Consider the following 20,574-nt stretch of genomic DNA (forward strand, 5'->3'; position numbering starts at 1 on the left):
GATACCTACCTACTTTAATTGCAAAAATTTATATTGGATAATTATGTTAGAATTTACAATTCATTGACACTTGATTTTGATTTGCAGGACACTCGATACTTAAAATAAATGTAAAATGTTTGTCTTCGCTAAAACTTATAAGATAGTCTGAAAAACGTATCCAATTCAATGGCCTGTATGACTATCTACTCATACAGATAAGAACTGATGAGCAGGAATGTTTGTTCTATTAAAATATGAATCCACTAGGTACTTGTTAATCATAGGTGCAAAACGCAGGGTGGCTAAGAGAGCTTAACCCGGCCAAACATCCAATAAGGCCCCCCCTCCCCACGTTAAAAATGTAAACTGACATTTTAATCTTTAATGGATTTACGCCTATGCTAATAATTTTGTTATTTTATGATATGAGCGAAGACGTGTATGTATTTCCATATTGAGTAGAAAAAAAATACCAAAAGCACAGATAAAAAATATAGTGTCACCGTACAATGTACCATTCGCAATGTTAAATCATTTTAGCCACTCGTGTTACTGTGTCAGTAAGGTTTTTTCTATAAGGCTGTTCAGTGTTCATGTTTATTTAATTTATTTCGTTAAATTATTTTCAATGTATAACTGAACAAAATATAACAATCCCATCATTTTTGAATGGAATATATATTTTAAATTTGGTCTTGAAAACCAAACGGGTCTGATTAATTTATAAAAGTATTGTGTACGACATTCATATGCAAGTAATGTATTATTATAGTGTACATATATTTTTTATGTAAATTATTATTTATTTTATTAAGAAATCATAATTATATTTTGAAAAATTGTTGTACTTTATATCTAGTATCTTTTCTTCTTTCACAGTGTTTTTTATTACCCGGATACACTAAATGTATGTATCATAGTACCCTTTTTTGAGTATAATGTTCAAACTTGCGAGTGCCGTACCAATTTTGAGTTTCAAAACTGAAAAGGATTACATTACAAAGTTTAATGTGACATCCCTCCCCAATCAATTTTGTAACTCAAAATTGAGTCAGCCTTGTGTTAGAATACAATAGTATTTATTAATTTTTTATTTTGACACAAATGCTACAAAGCTCAGAAATTGTTGGAAATAATTTTTATTATAATACATAATACTTAATATCTTAGAGTATAAGAATACATCAATCACAATAGTTATAAACAATTATAATACGTTAAAAATAAAATTACAATAATAATGTTGATGAGTTAAGCCAGTTTAGGTCAAATTTATACAAATTACAATTTATATCTAATATTTTTTTTATTTTTATAAAAAAAAAAAAACAATAATAACAATTGTATCATGTTTAAAACATTATATTATATATTTTATGGTTATAACACCATTTGTCAATAAAAGTCATAATGATGTAATACAATCCACATTAAAAAACCAAATAAGATTTTATAAAATCATCAAAAATATTTTAATTTAATATTAACAACATTAATGTTCTAGAAAACTTTAATGAAGAAATGTATTTTTTAAATTAACTTAATTTAACAAATTCTACGTGCTTCAATTATTCGTTCATAGTATTCTTGAGGTAAACCAATTTTCTTTAGAGACTCATCACTAGATTCAAACATCTGATCTTTGAAATAGTAAACCATTGCTTCCCAACATATGACTTTCAATTTGGGTATCATAATCCATGCACTAGTAATATCGTTTGAACGGCCACCTCTAACATCTATATCATCGTGAGAAACTATGCCACCATAACAACACATACGACCAGAAGGTGTTACAGCAGTCGAGTGGAAGTACACCGGCCGAGGCATTATACATTTAGTAAGTTTTTCCCACTGCAAGGTGTCAAAATCAAAACGCCAAACGTCTTTGAAGGATCGGGTACCATCAAAACCACCACATATATACACCAAATTAGATTTCTCAGGACATTGAACACAGCTATGGCAGCTTCGATTATTCGGATATCCAGGTCTTGGTACCCTGTGGTCGTGTTTGGCTGGAAGGAATTCCCACTTTCTGGTGGCCACATCAAACATATGGATTTTCTAGTAAAAATAATAATATCTATATATAAAATTCAAGAACTTTCCAAGAACAATCAATTATTATCATCGTTACAACATAAATTGGACTATCTTGTTATATGCATAGTATCAAGGTTTGCAATATACTGGCAACTGCAGCAAGCATTCTGTATGCACTCTATCATTACAAAACATAAGTTTTACTCTTATAACCAATAAGAGTATACAGTACAATTTATTGACTTGTTTAAAATTATCAAAATCTTTAGGTTAGATCAGGTTAGGCCCTACATTGATTACATAACTACATAATTAATGCTTTGATATATTGATATAACTAGGGAGCAGATTTAACTGCTTCTAAAAACAAGACAAATATGTTAAAAAATACAATTTAATGCATTTATAAAATTAAAAAAATAGTTTAAAAAAACTTTATTCTGCGCGATTAATAGCCACATTTTTCTGAAGATAGGGGCGAGCACAATTATTCGCCTAGTGAGTAAGCCACTTAATACATTTAAAAATAGAAATTAAATATTTTACACTAACCGAAAAACCATAATATATATTCCTGGAACCACCTCGTCCGCCACCGAATATATATATTCTACCTTTGTAGAATACCACTTCATGTCGATATCTAGGTTCAGGTTCTTGACTTTCTCCAAGTGATTTATGTAACAACTCCCATTTTCTTGTACTCAAATCAAATCGATGAACATCCATCTCGTATTCGAAACCAGATGTGCCACCAATTGAATAAATATATTTACCATCCATTACAACCCCTTGTCCATATAATGGTAGTGGAACATCTCCAGACACTTCTAACTCTTCAAAGCTCATTCCATTTTCTTTATACTCATTGGCTAAATTTCCTGGAATCATTAAAATATAATAATAATCTATCTTATGTTCACCATTAATGTAAATTGTGTCATTAAAGCCTTACCCAAGTACATGCGATTGCTACAAAACGCTCCAAATGGAACTCCAGTACCCCCATATATAATGATTATGTTACCAGATAGTGTAACTGAACTAGATGCTAGTTCTTGAGGAACATTCTGGCACTTAATTATTTTCCATTCACCTAAATCAAAACAATACTTCCAAAGCTCCCGCATAGCTGATGACACTCTGTGACCAAGAACATCCTGTAAATACACATTGATTATGGTTTATATCCTTAAAATAGTGTCACTAAGATCAGTAACAATATAAACATGGGGGACTAAAAGATAACAAACACTGCTCAACTTAAAAGAAATAATTATAAATATTGGGCATTGGCAGTAATTTGTTTAAAGAAAATAAATGAGTCTAACATTTGTTTGAGGATTGAAACCTCCGTACGAGAACAAATAGACATTATTGCACACCACGCGATGTCCACTTCTCGCCAATGGACGTTGCTGTGGATCAAGATTTTTCTTTAATACTGTGAACTGAAATGGTTTGAATTTGTATATTGAAATGCTATTATTCGACATTTTTTACTGCATAACACCTGTTTAAAACATAAAAAATGTATTATTCATTTGGCCAGAAGGATTAATGTAGGGTAACATACTGAGAGTACATAATGTACTTTTGTGTCAGTACATACTGAATAGTTAATTTCAAATACAGGGATAAATTAGTTGCTCCTAGCGAAAAAAAATATTGTAAGGATAAAAAAAAAAGGAAAATGTCACGATAATAAATTGCAAGCAACATTGTACAATAACAATAAATGGACAGGGTTGGATCTAGAGTGGGAAAACCCCCAATTTTACCTTGGGGCGTAATATTTTTTAAATTTTTTTGGGGTGTAAACTGTGTATATTTAATTTTTCTCTTTTAATTTATATGTCAGAGACAGATGGGCTAAGTTTGCTCCAAAACAAGTTATATTTTGTCATGGAAAACAAGATGAATGAATTACAAAAATGAATTTCGTTAAGATATTGACTTTAAACACTTGATTGGAAAAAAATGTTTGACATTTTCGGAAATAATTAGCATTAGGTATGTATGATAAATATTGTATTATTATGTGTTCAATTGTTGCTTAATATTTCTAAATAAATTATAAATGTGAATTAATTAAATATTTATAAATATTAACTGATGTGTATAATATGCAAATAACCGACCACGTATGAGTGTATTTTGCATACGAAGAATTTTTGCTATAATATTTTCTGGAAAATACTAAGTATGTATGAAAAAATTTAATGTAACAGCGAGCAAAGTAATCTTTTTTTTTAAAAATGTACTTACTATAGGTATCTACTGTTTTAATAAAATATTTAATTAACATCTCAGTTATTTCAATGAAAATTATTAAGGTATTTTATAAACCCCCGGTGTTAAGATTTAAAAACTTGGCCTTAGATGTGTGGGCAATTGAAAATAATTGAATTAGCTCTTGCTACACTACAATAGATCCATATTTTTGTTATTTTATAAATAAATAAAATTGTCAAATCACTGAAGATACCCTACCGTGGACCTTGTGTGTCCTTTGAGCTTTGACTCTCAGACATTGATTCTAAAAAAAATAATATATATCTAGGTACCTGTTATGGACAAATTGCGAATTGCGTCTAACTGAAAAAAAAACACTATAAAACTGTAAAAACTAAAAATGTAAAACTTTAAACTAATATCTGGTGTTCATGGTTATGAGTTCTTGAGGTTTCGGTTAAAAGCTGGTTTATCAGTGTATCGTACTATCGTATATTCGTATCACGATTCACGGCGAAATAGGTAAGTACATATTTTGTGGTTGTTCTCATTATATAGTTTTTCGTTTTATAGACACGCTCTTATCAGTCATCAGTGGTTTGTGATACAGTTACAACAATGAGATAGTGACGAAACACACGAGCACGCGACTGATATATTTTTTTTTATAGTGACATCTACTGTTCTGTGCGGGAGTCGCGCATCGAGAAGTTGTGAGCATGGGGCTTTAATAAGGTTCTTCGTGGTTGTAAGCATAAACTATCACCCATCACTCTTTACTTTTTTAGATCAGAGGATATTTATGATACTGAGCTAAAGCAGGGATGTCCAACCTTTTGTGAAGACTGGGCCACATCATATAGGTAGAAGTTGTTATGGGCCACATACATTTTTTTAATAATAATACATTAAAATTTAATGATTAAATTATGTTCTATAATACAACAATATATATTTTTTATAATTTTACAAAAGCGAATAATAAGCAGAAATATTTTTACAAGTATTAATGTTTAATTATAAGTACACAGAAAAATATACTTATTTATAATAAAAAAAAAGTTTTATTTAAAAAATGTAAAAAGTCATTAGTTTTATTTAATGAGATCAGTGAAACTGCTTTTTTTTATAAAAGTAATGAATGAATGAATATCTGGATCGATTGAAGTTGTGACGGCAAAAACACTGAAGTGTGCATCGGCCCTTACAGTTTATTTGATGATTTACATTCTTAAAATAAATTTGTTCTCGTAATATTAATATATTATGTACAATTAATTCATGGATTTTAAATTGAAGTGAGGGCCGTATCAAAATCTACAGCGGGCCGAGGGTTGGACACCCCTAATAGCTAAAGCTTGCCACTTGTCAGTCGATCGACCGGTTCGTTTGCTGAGGCTGATTGGGGAATGGGAATGGGTTGGTCCAGAGAGATTCGAAAAGTCTAACAGTCCGTGTAATTTTTAACAGTGACGAATAAGATATTTTAACGATGTATTAATATGGCTAGTGCCTACCCTTATATTTTAAACCATGATGGTTACTAACGTAAATATTCACTCCGTAAAGTGGCTTTTCAATGTTTCTAAAAAATATACAATCGTCAATTTTTTTAAATTGTGACCCAAAAAATTCAACCAGTCTAGTAGTCTACCTACTTATATAATATGTGACATACTAACAAGTAAGTATATACACTAAATCGTTGACAACTGTGGGGTAGGGGGATCGGGAGAGAATTTGCGTAACCGTCAAAAGTTATCTTCACTCTACACATGCGCTTCTTCCAGATCATTCTGCGACCTCTCTGTTACTTATAGTTATTAAAATATTAAATTATTGTAAATATATAAATATTAGAATATTATTGTAATCACATTACTTCTGTAAATCTAAAATTACCAATTGTCAATTATCCATAATACTTAAAAATATTTTTAATTATCACGTTAATCTATTAAAACCATACCTATAGATAAACTAATATGTAAATTGTCAAACATCACTAAATACACATGGATAGCCTTTATTGGCTAGGAATGTCTTATGTTTAAAATTAATAAAAAAAAAAAACCGTCAAGAATTCAGCAATACGCCAATACCTTTAAAAAAACTATGCCTACAGGAACATTAGCTATAGTCTATACCAGTGTTTCCCAAACTTTTTGCAATAGCGACCTCTAAATTTAAACTTTATTGGGCATACGACCCCTCCCCCCTCTATAAAGAAAAAACAAAATCAAGTATGCCATAAACATATAATATTTTTATTTTAATCAATTTTATCATACCTACCGATAAGATAGGTAACAAATATTCCATAATCGTAATAAAATAATATTAAGATTACTAAAAATATATTAATATCCAACGTAAAAACGATGTACATTCTACAATACTTGAATACTAATTGGACTTCACATTATAATTATTATACAATATAGAGGTATCAATTTAGGCTAAAATAACCGTAATCCGTAATCGCGAGTCGAACCTATCAAAAAAATTTCCCGACCGTTAGTTTGGGAAACGCTGGTCCATAGGCTATACTCTATAATATAGGTACATATAAGTTGTAGCCTGTAAAGGTAGGTTCCAACTCCCACTGCCGAGGAGTCATGTAGGCCGTAACACTTTAACAGTATATACCTTAATTCAGACCTTCGAGGAAAATAAATATTTTTGAAAGCTTTTCTTTCTGGAGTTCTTACCTACCTTATCTATATAAGAAAATTCCAATTTTATGAGCATTAATTTCAATATTTCTTACAAAAAATATTTTTGAATTATATACCATAAACAAATTGTAATAGACAATAGTGAACTTTTATTTTCTACTCATAAAATTTAAAAGTATAAAACTCGAGTGGGCTCTTCTTTAACACTATAAGAAAAACTGGACTCTTTGTCATAATGACTGGCAATCAATCATTATGCTACACAATAAATAACATTTATTAATTATAATTAATTTGTCCGATGTATCTTTAGTTAAAAAGGCCTCCAAAGCAATATATAAATAGTTTACAAGGCCTCTATTTTTTAAAATCAGGTTCTGTATATAATCTTTTCGCCTTAACTGTGTATGGAATTAATGAATTATCGAAATATATTATTGTATGAAGACTTCAGAGGGTACTGTCAGTTATTTATTACCAAAAAGAGGGTCTATACACGGGGGTACATCTATTAATTTTTTTTTCTTCTTAAACTTTGTTCATTTGTTATTTACAATTAATTTCAACAGTTAAGTATTAACAAGTATGATCGAAACATATATAGTAATAATAAGATATAAGTTATTAACAAAAAAGACAAGAGAAATTAAATTAAAAAGTCTGTGTGGTTAAAAAAGGATAATATATTATCAATGATATTTTTTTGCTGGCAAGAGAGGATATTTTTGGTGTTTTAAGGGATGTTGGAGGTGTTGAAAAGAAAAAATAGGTGGTTATATTGTTGTGATAGACTAAGGCAGTTGAAGATAAGGTGGGTTATGTCACAAATAATTGAGTCATTGTGGAGTATACAGAGGGAAGAATCGTTTAATGAAAGTTTGAAGGAATGAGAAGGAAGTAGGGTGTGGCCAAAGCGGAGACGGGAGAACGATACTATACTTTTCCTGGAGAGATTGAGGTTATAAAACCAGGGTAGAGGTGAGATGGTTGTAGATACATCCATCAATAAATGACATACCTAATTATTATATTATAGGCTGTATCATTCATACTCTTTTTAATATTTTGCCTATATAGTATATTATATTATACGCCTAATTATTAATTAGTAATTAAGCACTCAACTAAGCCTTTAATAAGCTGTAATTTCAGTCAGTAGCACTTCTTGTAATTCTCTGTATTCAACATAAATAAAGATAGACAATGTTAATTAACCATATTTAAAGATATTTAAGGTTATAATAAGATATAATAATGTAAGTAATTCGTACATTCATACGCATACATCATACATCATAGAATAAGTAAATTCTCATACTTAAAGAACCTTATTTTTCGTTTTCGATTTCTTTCAAGACTTCTTCGTTATCAATTTCTATCTGAAAAAAAGATAATTAGTAAAAAATTATTATGATATTATGTATTTGGTACATTATGTTTAAATCAACTATTCCATACATTAGAGTATTTTAAAAACTTATCATTTGTTTCTTCTTTTTTGTAAAAATCTAAATAATTCCTCCGTTTATAAATAACCGTGTTTAGGTATTTTTTATGTTTTACTGCTAATTCCAATGCTCTAAAAAAATCATAAAAAGTAAAGAAATTAAATGATTGTTCACATTCGCGAATACATCATTCACATAATCTACAGTTAACCAAAATTATCATTCAATATTCTGTATTCATTAATTAGGTTAGTGAATTATTGTATAAATAATAAATATATTAAATATAACTGGCAGGAACAAAGATTCCAATTACTAATAATACAAAGTAGTATTTAAAATTAAAATAACATGAGTAGTACTGGACACTGGTTAAATAGGTTATTGATGTATTAATTATAGGCACTCGTGCAGACTAAACAGTAATTCTACTTTGTGCCGGAAATTATCCAAAATAATCATCAATTTTTCCAACCAAAGAAAATGCATTTTAATTGTGTGCACAGTTCAAACTCCAAGTAAAGAATAAAATTAAACTCAGAAAAATTAGAATACGTACGCTCACGTGCGTATTATTATTATTATTTGCCTGGACCCACCATTTCTCCATCATTAGTCCAAGGAATACTAATCTCAACCTATTCGGAAGTAAAATATAATGTTTCGATATTGCGCACAATAAAAGACTAAGTCTCTCAGTTTTAATCAAAAAGAAAAATCTTCAACAGTTGATCACATAGGCATCACCCAATTATATAAAATAAAAGTTTTCAATCCACACAATAGTACTATGTTTAAATCTCTCTCAAGCCCTAGATGGGCACTCGTGAAATTTAAAATTGGAGTTATGCAAAGCCATCCCAAATTTGTATTTCGTACTACGTTTATATACATACAATATCATTTTAAATTTCCAATCGATTATTCTCTATATGATATAACATTAAGTCTATAGTATAAACGCCTACTATACTTAATATTTAATGCTTATTCAATGTGTTGGCTTACACACCTACTCCAGTTATGTATTTGTACATTAAACATGATAGCTTTAAATGTGGATCCGTTTCTCAGCAAAATGGATTCGGCTTCTGATATTTTTCCAGATAGCAGAGCTAGTGATGACTCCTGTGTTGTTCTGTCAGATATCGTCTGAGACAAAAAATACAAATTATAAAAACTGCGCATTCCATTCAAAATAATCTTATACTGTATAATGCATAGGTACATACAATACATATTACATAGGTATACAAATATGACAGTGCACTAACAAACAAAGGTTTTAAACTTCTTAATGTTTTAAGATTTTTCATAAAAATAAACAAAACATTGTCGTTTGTTTCCAGGAGCTATGAAACTTAGTAGTTACCCCTGGTGTTTTGGGAACCCACGAGAACTGACATAAGACACTAGGTATATAATATGTGTACACTATGTATTATAATTTATCATAACACACTGTGTATAATATGTACAGTGATCAATATTTAAAGATCTATCAATGCCTTTATGTGTTGGATAAATGTTGCTCGCTCAATCTGTCCGATGGCAAGAAAACACTCTTCGGCAGTGTCCAGCTGTTTAGCCAACACAGCAGAACCGGCCAGAAGTGCCCACATCGCTTCATTCTTCACGTCTCGGCAAACGGTTCGGCATTCCATCCATTTACTCGCACCGATGTAATTCTTCATAGCTTCTAAATAAGGGGACACCTGGACAAACACCTTGACTCCATCTGTGTTGATCAGACTCACCATATTGTCTTCGTATGACTCGATGTTTAACTTGTTACCGTAAAAACTGTGTGTTTAACAAAACCCCCCCAAAAAATTAAACATATATTTATATTTATATTAAGCATATTTATAAAAATGTCAATCGTACAAAAATAATTTTAATAAAAGTTATATTATTAATTTTCTATTCAAATATGAGATATACAAAGAGCACAGAGGAGAAACACGGTGACTGTTGAGAAGCATCCTGATGTACCTAAATTTTTTGCTCTAGCTCTTTATACTGTGGCACTGCAGGCTACTTTGATTTCGACAGTCGACTATCTTGAGAACAATTTAAAACTAATTTCTATTTTTCTCGTTATAATTTTTAAGTTTTTTTTTATGAGTGAAATGCATTTGAATTTTATGACCTAAATCAGAATATTGTTCTGAGAATTTCAAACCAATAGTGTTAAATGTTAATAGTAGTTATATAATAATTTCAATTTTGAATGAGCGCAATGAAGTATACTAGATACCCCGAAATATGTTGGTCCACTACTTCGCTAATCATAATTTCAACTTAAGATTAAAGTTGATTTTTATAGATCAAAATCCTCAAAAAAATACTGATTTGAAGTATGAAAATATAATTGTATATTTGTATGGTTCATTAAAAAAAGTAAAAACACAAAATTAAGTAAAATATAATTTAAAAACTTAAATACTCTTCTTCAATATAATGAGTATATTATGTTAACCTAAAATAATCTAATAGTCCCAGTATTTTATACAATTATTATAAATGATATCATAGCAAACGATAAAAACGATATAGGTAATATATACGATATACCTCAAGTCACTCTTTTCTAGAGACTTCCGCACAAGGATTTGGTCGTTCAGTAAAAGTAAAGGGTCGTACCACACTATTAGATTTGTATATTGCAAAGCAGCCAGCGATTCTGTTTGACCGTTCCAGCACATGCTATGAAACATGGAACCTAAATGTGTGTGTGGACCACAAAAATATAATATAATTTAGTCTTTTCTATTAAGAATATAATACATGTGTACACATATCAGTTATTTATACCAAGTTTGTATGTTTTAGCACAATCTTTATGCCCTATATGGACGATAAATATGTTCATGCTCGAATCAATAAACGCCAAATAACGTTTATCTTGGATTTTAGTGGTCATCAACTGTACATCAGTAATTGAAAATCCATGTTTAATTGTAGGCAATGTATTCAATGGAGCTATTTCGAATACGTGTATCACTAAACATAAAAACAAATTAATTTTATTTGGACGTAAGAAATGTGTAGGTAATGTCTGTCTCAGAATATATTATTAGTAATCACTTTTGTCATTCAGTTGATCTCTTACAGCCAATATGTGGTCAGATATAGATACGTGATTCTTTTGTATTAAGTCACATTGCATATTCGGCCATTTAGGAGACGAAACCAATTTACAGTCAAATGTGTAAATGTCAACTCGACTTATCGATAATATAGCAAAATACCTACAAAACATAATTGAAAAAAATAAGTAAATTTCGCTGCCACTTTTGAACAAATTATTTTATTCATTTTTACTGTACACTTGTACAGTGTACATTTATTGATCATTCAGAATTTTAAAAAAAACACATACGCATTCAAATGACACAAATTACAATTCCAAGATATTTATTAATAAATTATTATACTTATAACGGAGAAAAATGCCTATGTAGATGACGATAGAACGCCACATCAAGATTTCAGCTAACGACAAGTAAAAACATTTAGAATCATAGCAACAACAAAGCAATAGCATATGGTTCATGATAAGCATAATGGTATTAATGAACACCCAGGGCCAGGTTAAGTTGATGAATGTATATCGAAATTATAATGAGACATTTTTGAGTTATTAATTTTTAGGTACTAATAGGATAATAGTTTCACCGAATACGAAAGCAATGATTCGAAAATTATAGTAAGACAGTAAGTCATTGATTCTATTAATATTTTATAATTTGTAAACATTTTCAAAACGCAATAAGACCTAAATACCTAGACACTGAGCTAAATATTACAACTATTTTATATTTTATACAAAATCATTATATTATTTATAGGCACCTACTTACATGATTATTATACTTAGTACAGTTTAATAACTCAGATAACTAATCGTTCGAATTAAAATTTAAATGTACAACATAATTTTCAAAAAAATCATATATTTTAATAGATTAAAATAAAAAAAAGCTATATTTATTTGAAAAAACTATTTTATATCACCACCCATTTGTCACTCCATTTTAAAATAATAGTCTTAAAGTAACTATAGGTAATTAAAAATTCCTAAAACAGAATTTGAATAAATAAGTACAAATGTACAATATGAGGTGAGCATACTTGTTGAATTGACCGGTACCTATCATTATAGAAAAATAATTGTGACTTGTTCTAATTCGCATAGTTATGTATAGGTACTATAACTAGGTAGGTGTATTGTAATTATATTGTTTGTAATTTGTGTTTACTTTTCAGTTAAAATTATCATAAACACATTTGTGTCTTTTAAATTGACAATTTGCGGAGTGTTTAGATTGGGCATTTGATAAACAAAACACTGAGTGCATGTGGTAACTATTAAATGATTGAACTCCATAGCTACGTGGACAATACGTTCGGGGAAATCGAGGTTTTCTTTGGTTTCATTTAATACGTCCTTCACAGCCATTGTTTTCCGCGACGTGATCAAACAATGAAAATTCCGTCTCGAAAAACTTCTGCAACATATAGATACGATATAATTGACTGAGAACATAAAAATTCCAATCTTTGTACAGTATTCAAACCTTTCGACCAAAGTAGAAATCATTAGTCTTCCATTAGCGCACACGGCAGCTACTTGAGTACTATCCGGTGACCAACAAAGGGAACAAATGCTCCCGCAGTCGACATAATCTGTCGACAGGACTGTCTGTCGAATAATATAAATACTCACATTATTATAATTATTATAAGTTATAACTAAAACAAAAACATATATAAATATTTTTATTAACTATCGCGCATTCAATTTATATAATATACGTTTATTATATAACTTATTAGTTATTTTAAAAACATATATTATTATTATTTTATGTTAAACAAACTTTGTTTAAAAAAATTCAATGTATTGAATTGTCTACTAAAAACTTGATAAATAATAATGTTGTATATTATTTAATATAATACATATTATACATTTAATATTACATTATAATATATATTCGTTCATTGGTACAGGTCGCATTCAAGTCTCTGTATAATAATATATTATTCTAAATTATAGGTTTATAGTTACCTGTACAAAAAATTATTCTATCAATATATTGGTGTGTGGGGTGGTTCTGGGTAAAGTTGCTTTAATGCTTGAAATGATGAAATCTTAGAATAAACCATTTTGCAAGTTTGGATATATAATATTACAAGAGAAATCTGTATCATTTTGATAATTGCATTTATAAAATATATTATATCATATTATATTATTATTATTATTATATAATTATTATACTTCTATAATTGGTGAACATTTTTTTTGTTTATTTTCGAAAGTATTGAATTAATAATATTTGTTTAATTTATATTATTATTATTATTATTATTATTATTATTACTCCATAAGATATGAGATTTGTTTTTGAAAAACAAATTAGTTTAATCTATCGTTAAAAAACACTAATTAAAAAAAAACTACTCTAATACCTAGAAATACAATTTAATCAAATATCCTTAAAAAGTTAGAAGTTTAGGCTCACAGTCTGTGTTCGCTTACAATCATTTTTTGTATATAATGGTTTATCATTGAACTCAAATTCAATAAGTGGAGCGCACACACTACAAATTTAAATTTTACCATAACTGTGTTTTGTAGGGTATGGAGTAGGGGTCGGGAACCTTTTCGTAAGAAAGCCATTTTTTCGAAAAAATACAAAACCATGATGTCCAGGGAGCCACTGGTTTGAACAACCTTTTTTTTAGTTGTAGTTGTTAATATAGACAATATACCTATTACAGAATATTAGAATAAATATAGTATTATAGTTTCATTGAAAAATTGGTAGGCATTTAAAACAAAATGATATGTCTTAAATTTAGAAAATATAGAAAAACTTTATTTCACTAATTCATTATTATTATTATTTACACAAATACAATATTATTTAATTAAATACAATAACACACAAAAAAACGTATCTACTTAATATTGGTGAGATTTTTGACCTGAAAATCGTTATTAAAAAATTCCGAAATATTATCACTTTAATAAAGCAGGTATTAATTATAATTTATATTTTACGGATCTAGATATATTGATGAATTTTCCAGAGCCACAGGTTCTCTTACGATGTGACCCCTCAGTCTACAATTTCAAGCCATATCCGCACGCGTAGGTATACCTACAGATAATCTTTCTAATACAGATATTGATTGTTTTGTTTTATGCCTATGATATACCTAACTACCTATACTCAATATTAAATAATTACAAGAATAATATTTTTTTTTTGAAATAATACTTACCCCGTATTGATTACAAAGTAGAATTGTATTGTAAAAACTAACAACTAGTAAATTTCCATCAGACTTCCAACAATGAGAAGTTACTGGATGAGAGAGTTTTTCACTCACAAATACAGAATTTCCATATGAATCCCAAATCTATAAAATAATACATATTATAATTGATAATATACTGTATAGGTTGCCAATGAGTTCAGGAATGCCATGTTCGAATAAGCAAATAAAAAAATATTTATTTATAATATAAATACAATGAAAACAAATAGAAATGGGATTTTTACACACAATAAGTTTAAGTTTTTATATAAATTATTAAAATGATAAAACATTATGAATCGAAATTCATGTTGAATGTCTTGACATTTGAGCAACGAAAACAAATTGCTATAAACTATCACGGAAAAAAAATTGTTACTTTAACTAATTTTATGTTTAGTTTAATCATAATTTATAGTTATATATGTGACAGCTATAAATATAGTTAAAATAACTTTTTTTTTTTTAGTAAGATAATTATTGTTATTTTAACTATAAAATTGACTACTATTTATTAACTATAAACTTTAGCTGATTTAACTATTGTATTAAGTTATATAATGCTGTTAATCCAACTAAATGAATAGTTATCCTTATTATAAAAATCATAGTTAATGATTTTAACATTGTTAAAAATAACTAAATTAATTGTTGTTTTTACCATATTTTTATAGTTGAAAATTTGATATGATACTTAATAAATTAGGCCAGTGGGTTGGCACTGGTGGGAAGTGTCCCCCCAACTGAAACTTTTTTTATAAACGATGGCGTCATAAGAAAATACCTAGATGATAAGTATTGTATAGCTCAATAAAAATTGCAGAAAAAAATTTAAGTGCCCCGCTGAAAAAATTGTCTGCTATAATATGGTACTATAATTAAGTACCTATTAATATACAATAGGTATAACAGAATTATATTTTTGAGTATACCTTTTATGTATTTTAAAATTAAAACTTAAAATTATATATTCTATGAATTACATATTAAATATAAATACCTTATAGTAACAATCTTCGCCTCCCGATACAATCAATTCATTGGCTCTACACCACGAAACTTTGAGTATAAGATCACTATGGGCTCTAATCTAAATACATAATTAAGAAGTTGGATAAATGGGTGTTGTAACTAATAGACATTGTCACGTAAGCCAATTTAAAGGTGTGTGAGGAATGAGGATACCCAATATATGTGAATTAACTGGCTCTTCCAACTGCCGATATTTTTATCTTTAGGTTACCACCAATTTTAACTTTAAGTTGTATCCATGATTTACCCTTCCAAAACCGGAAAATCAAATTCAGAAGCAAAAATGTGTGAAGTACAATATAATAAGTCTACCAGAGACATTATTTTGTTTTTATAAATTTTACATGTGATTAAAGTGAAAAATCACTATAAAACCCCCTTCACCTCAGGCCACCAATAATCAAATCCAAATTTTGCCTGTAGATTTAAAGAGATTTATAAACGTACTCTAATTGTTTTTATGTTCGCTTTTAATGATTTAATACAAAGCGTATCGTGTTGAGTATACACAATTTTAGATGAATCAGAATTCCAGTCAGCCGACAATATTGGCTCAGCATTTACGACCAATTTTGTTCTCAACATTCCTATGCGAGACCATATTTTTATAGATCCGTCTTCGCCAGCTGTAAATTATAACAATCGACAATTATATGTAATTCAATTTGGATAAACATTTAAAAATACACTTGGTTGCCTCCCTTTCCCTGATGAATTTTCTAACTACGCCCTTGATGGCTTGATGTTGGAGTATTTAATATATTTATATACCTACCTATACAATATTTGAACCATATTTTTAAAATCAAGTACCTACCTAAATTAATTAACAGTCAATATGACGTCTTATGTAATATTTTCAGAAAAAAAATTCGTATAAATTCTTAAAAATATTTTTTGATAACTGTTATTTCAAAACAGGTCTAAACAATTATTTATAATATATTATAATATATAAATAATTTACTCAATTCAATCTGCCACATGTCTTTTTAGAACCTATTCAAAAGTCGGTCGACCGCTGAAAAGGCTTTGTTGTTTTTTTAACATGATTCTGTACCTACATAATAATACGTAAGATAATTTTATTTTCGGGTAATGACAAATTTTTAGAATTTTACAATTGTATATAAAACTGAATAATAAATTAAAACCATACACTCCAGATAGCTTCTTCAAAATGTATAAAACAGACAATTATATAGTGAACGCACCAATCATTATAATGTGCAGAATACAAGTTGATATAATAAAAAATTTGTTAATTTCAAGAGGTTCCTCGCATAGCACAATGACTCGATGTGATTTAAAACGTAGGTATTCAAACTTTAATTAAAATACCCATGAAATAAAATATTTTGATACGTTTTTCATATTTTTCTTCAATAGACTTATAGGTACTTAGGTTATATTCCTATATTATAATTTATAGTACCTACTTATGTCTACGTGGCTATGTCCTATATACCTATATTCTAAGGAAAATGCTCATTTTAAATCCTTTATGACGAGTGTAAAATGTAGGTATTTATCCATATTAATAAAATATTATACAGAATAGGTACGTCGATACTCTTTTGTCTTTAAATAGTATAATATTGATAGCTTACTAAATAATATATAGCTACTTGCGTAGGTAACTACATGAATAAAAGTGATTTAGTTAGATAATAATATGTACTTTTACATGTTGACTTGGAATTTGGAAGGGGGTCCAATGACACCACTTCAGACATCCCGAACTTATACGTTTAAATATATAAGTATATATAGAGTAAATACTTTTTTGAATATTTTTAACTATTATAGATAGATAGTCAAAGGATGAGCATGAGATACAATTTTAGAGAAGATATCTCTCTCTATATGCTTGCAGTTACATTTACTAGTGTATTACTAGGCAGTATTAAGCCACAATGTTTAATTATTTACAGTATAAATAGTAGGCGTTTGAGACAAATTATAATAAGTGTTATCAATTAATTTTTATTTATAACAACGTGGTTACATTAATTGTATAAGGTAGGTAACAAAAAACATTTTATTTGAATATTAATTGATAGTGGGTGGTACATTTTATTTTAAAAATGTTAGGTATAATTATAAATTTGAAGGCGTTGGGGTTAATTTGGTACCTAAGCAATCGTTTCTTACTTAAGATGGATTTTTTGTTTTTCGACCAATACAGGTACGCAATCGTGTTCTCAATGCTTCCATTAAGGTAATTCATGCACAATTTGGTTCTACCCTTCGTAATAATTTTTACATGCTTAGGGGCACTTATAATAGTATACAACTTTAGCTACATACCTTACATTTAGGTACTGGTTAATGTTTATAAATTGTGATTGATGATCGATAGGGGAAACCTTAGATCATATACTAGTATATGATCTAAGGGAGAAACTATACCAGCAGGTGGGTTACTCATCTAATACATAGAGATAGACTGGTGAGTGGTGACTACTTTAATTCGTGATGTAGATTGTAGGTAGTCTTAGGTACCAGTACCTTTTAATATTTACTTTTAAGTATTATACTAGCCTGTTAATAAAGTAGAACCATCAGGGCTCCATTTACCGACCGTTGCATTACCTTCATGCGCATCTACAGTTTTATCGATTTTAGTGATTTTGCTCATTAAATGCAACTTGCCTATTATAAAAAAAAATTTTAAAATATCATATTATTGATTGAAATCCTAATAATCCTATACAAAACTTTCCATTTTATTATCAGCATACCATTTGATGAAGTTATAAGAATTTGCTCAATCCCTGCTGTCTTGTTTGTGAGTCTCTGAGTACTAGATAGCATATGCAAATCTATAGGATACGACGATTCGTCAGAAAAATCGCACAACTTTATATTTTCTTTTGTGGCTTGGCTCCATTTTGATAACGTTGAGTCGCTTCTAAGTTGTATAATCAAAAGTATTAAAATTATAAAAGTAAAGAAACATTACAATATAAGCACCTAAAGAGTAGGTATATAATAATATGTAATATTTAATTATTATGTGATATACAAAAGTACAATATTACAAGTGACAATACTAATATTATTATATAATATGACTAATGACTATGTATAATATATATTATGTCTACAAAGTTATATAATGCCCCCCTTTAATAGTATGTAAGTTTATTCTAATTCTAATTTTTAGAATTTTTAATAATACTACTTAAGGAGTGTCCTGTAGCAATACAAACTTCCTTCTCATTACTCAAACTTTTTTACTGCAAAATAATTAGGGAATGATTTTCTCGATAATGTTAATGTATCTATTCTAATGAATAGCTTCTGAGTTATTAAAATGTTTATGCTAAGGATTAACAAGGTATATGTAATATTAGATGAAGTATTTGTTGTATTTGAATTATTTTTACAAATTATTTTGATACAAACGATAACAATTGGTTTTTTCTGTAGAAAACGTGGTAAGAGACTAATATGACCCAACCTTTTAACATTTTACCACAGAAACATGTCTATCATAAAAATATGTTTGTTGATGTGGGTTTTAAATCAATATAAGAAGGATTTATGTACCGTTGAATAAATAAGATACTTATGACTATGGTAAGATTTAAGAAGTTAAGTAAGTGGCTACTGATAAAACTTTCAATTTTGCAACAAAATAATGTTATTATTACTGGACTAATATTCTACGAACATACTAATTCTAACATAATTTTATACTATATTTTACATTTTATAATATGTAAGAACTTAATCTTTCTCAAACCTTCCAATTATGATTTCATCGTTTCCAGTCCAACCAATACAAACAACAGATTGATCCACAGAATCTTTTAATAATGTTGATTTGAAACGCATTTTTTATTCAAAGAAAGTAAGCAAATTACTTAAATATATAATAGCTTATCTTATATTCAGTATACAGAAAGTATTATTGTTTACAACTAAAACCACTAACAGAAATTATAAAACACAAGCAACACCATTGTTTACAACTATTCTGAAATTATATATTCCTTAATCACCAACAAGTAACCAAAAATATTTTCTCGAATGCGGTTACATATGGTAATAGGTATTGATGACTAATAATTTGTTTGTACACACATTTCCATAGCAACGACTTATAGCCATAGGCCATAGTCAGATAGCCTGTGGGTACAACTACCGGGCTAACTGCCAAGGGCACACTATTTAAAATGTGTATCCAACATTTTAGCTGTGTAGTCAAAGCATCAATTCTGTGCAGAACACTGTTATTATAAAAGAAATCTACCTCTTTATTTTATTGTATAAAACTAAACAAACAATTTTATTAACTAAGACAGAAACAATTATCCAAACCAGCTTATTGAAAATATTCAAACAGTGATGTTACCATAAAATTCAAACATATTAAATAAAGAAAAAAAGCACAACTGCTGAAAACTAGCATATTAGTTCCAACCTTGTACCCACTTATTTAATTTTTAGGTTATTATTACCATACTTAGTTATATACATATCAAAATACTTATGGATCTATTTGCATCTGAATGAAGTATTTCCATTAATCATGGACACCCTGAATATAGGATAAAGCGGCATCATTTAATTTGTTTTTTGTTTACTTCAAAACATTTTAGGAAGGTGAGGATCCTGTTATGTCAAAATTCTGTACGACAGAATTTTAATATTCAATAATTACCTTGGGGGATCAAACTACTGCACTAATTGTATACTTTATTTGACTAACTGAACAATTTATTTATTTGTGCTACCAACTATATTCAAATTATTTTTATGATTTGTAAATTGTAGGTTAATTGTTTGATGCCATTTAATTTAAATTC

At 28.6% G+C, this 20,574-nt stretch overlaps 2 protein-coding genes across 3 annotated transcripts; both read right to left on the bottom strand.

The window, feature by feature from the left end:
• Positions 1-1,105: 1,105 nt before the first annotated feature.
• On the bottom strand, positions 1,106-4,765 carry LOC111029049 (kelch domain-containing protein 10 homolog). Its single transcript, XM_022307882.1, has 5 exons — positions 4,596-4,765; positions 3,360-3,541; positions 2,984-3,188; positions 2,581-2,909; positions 1,106-2,049 (listed from the first exon to the last, which is right to left on the bottom strand). The coding sequence occupies exons 2-5, from the start codon at positions 3,522-3,524 to the stop codon at positions 1,528-1,530; spliced, it is 1,221 nt and encodes a 406-aa protein (XP_022163574.1). The 5' UTR covers positions 3,525-3,541; positions 4,596-4,765; the 3' UTR covers positions 1,106-1,527.
• Positions 4,766-6,258: 1,493 nt separating this feature from the next.
• On the bottom strand, positions 6,259-20,494 carry LOC111029041 (intraflagellar transport protein 80 homolog). Of its 2 annotated transcripts, none has more exons than XR_002603967.1 (16): positions 19,509-20,494; positions 18,502-18,671; positions 18,302-18,412; positions 16,205-16,383; positions 15,726-15,815; positions 14,690-14,827; positions 12,973-13,097; positions 12,655-12,903; positions 11,480-11,643; positions 11,207-11,395; positions 10,967-11,114; positions 9,898-10,192; positions 9,402-9,541; positions 8,400-8,520; positions 8,213-8,320; positions 6,259-8,116 (listed from the first exon to the last, which is right to left on the bottom strand). XR_002603967.1 is itself a non-coding variant. In XM_022307869.1 (16 exons), exons 1-15 carry the CDS (start codon positions 19,598-19,600, stop codon positions 8,270-8,272), a joined length of 2,262 nt encoding a protein of 753 aa, XP_022163561.1. In that variant the 5' UTR covers positions 19,601-20,494; the 3' UTR covers positions 8,088-8,116; positions 8,260-8,269. The 2 variants fall into 2 exon arrangements, 1 of the variants encoding a protein (XP_022163561.1); XM_022307869.1 differs by having other exon boundaries at positions 8,088-8,116; positions 8,260-8,320.
• Positions 20,495-20,574: the final 80 nt, after the last annotated feature.

This window comes from Myzus persicae, unplaced genomic scaffold (assembly GCF_001856785.1).
Source record: "Myzus persicae strain clone G006 unplaced genomic scaffold, MPER_G0061.0, whole genome shotgun sequence".
NCBI classification, from domain to species: Eukaryota; Metazoa; Arthropoda; class Insecta; order Hemiptera; family Aphididae; genus Myzus; species Myzus persicae.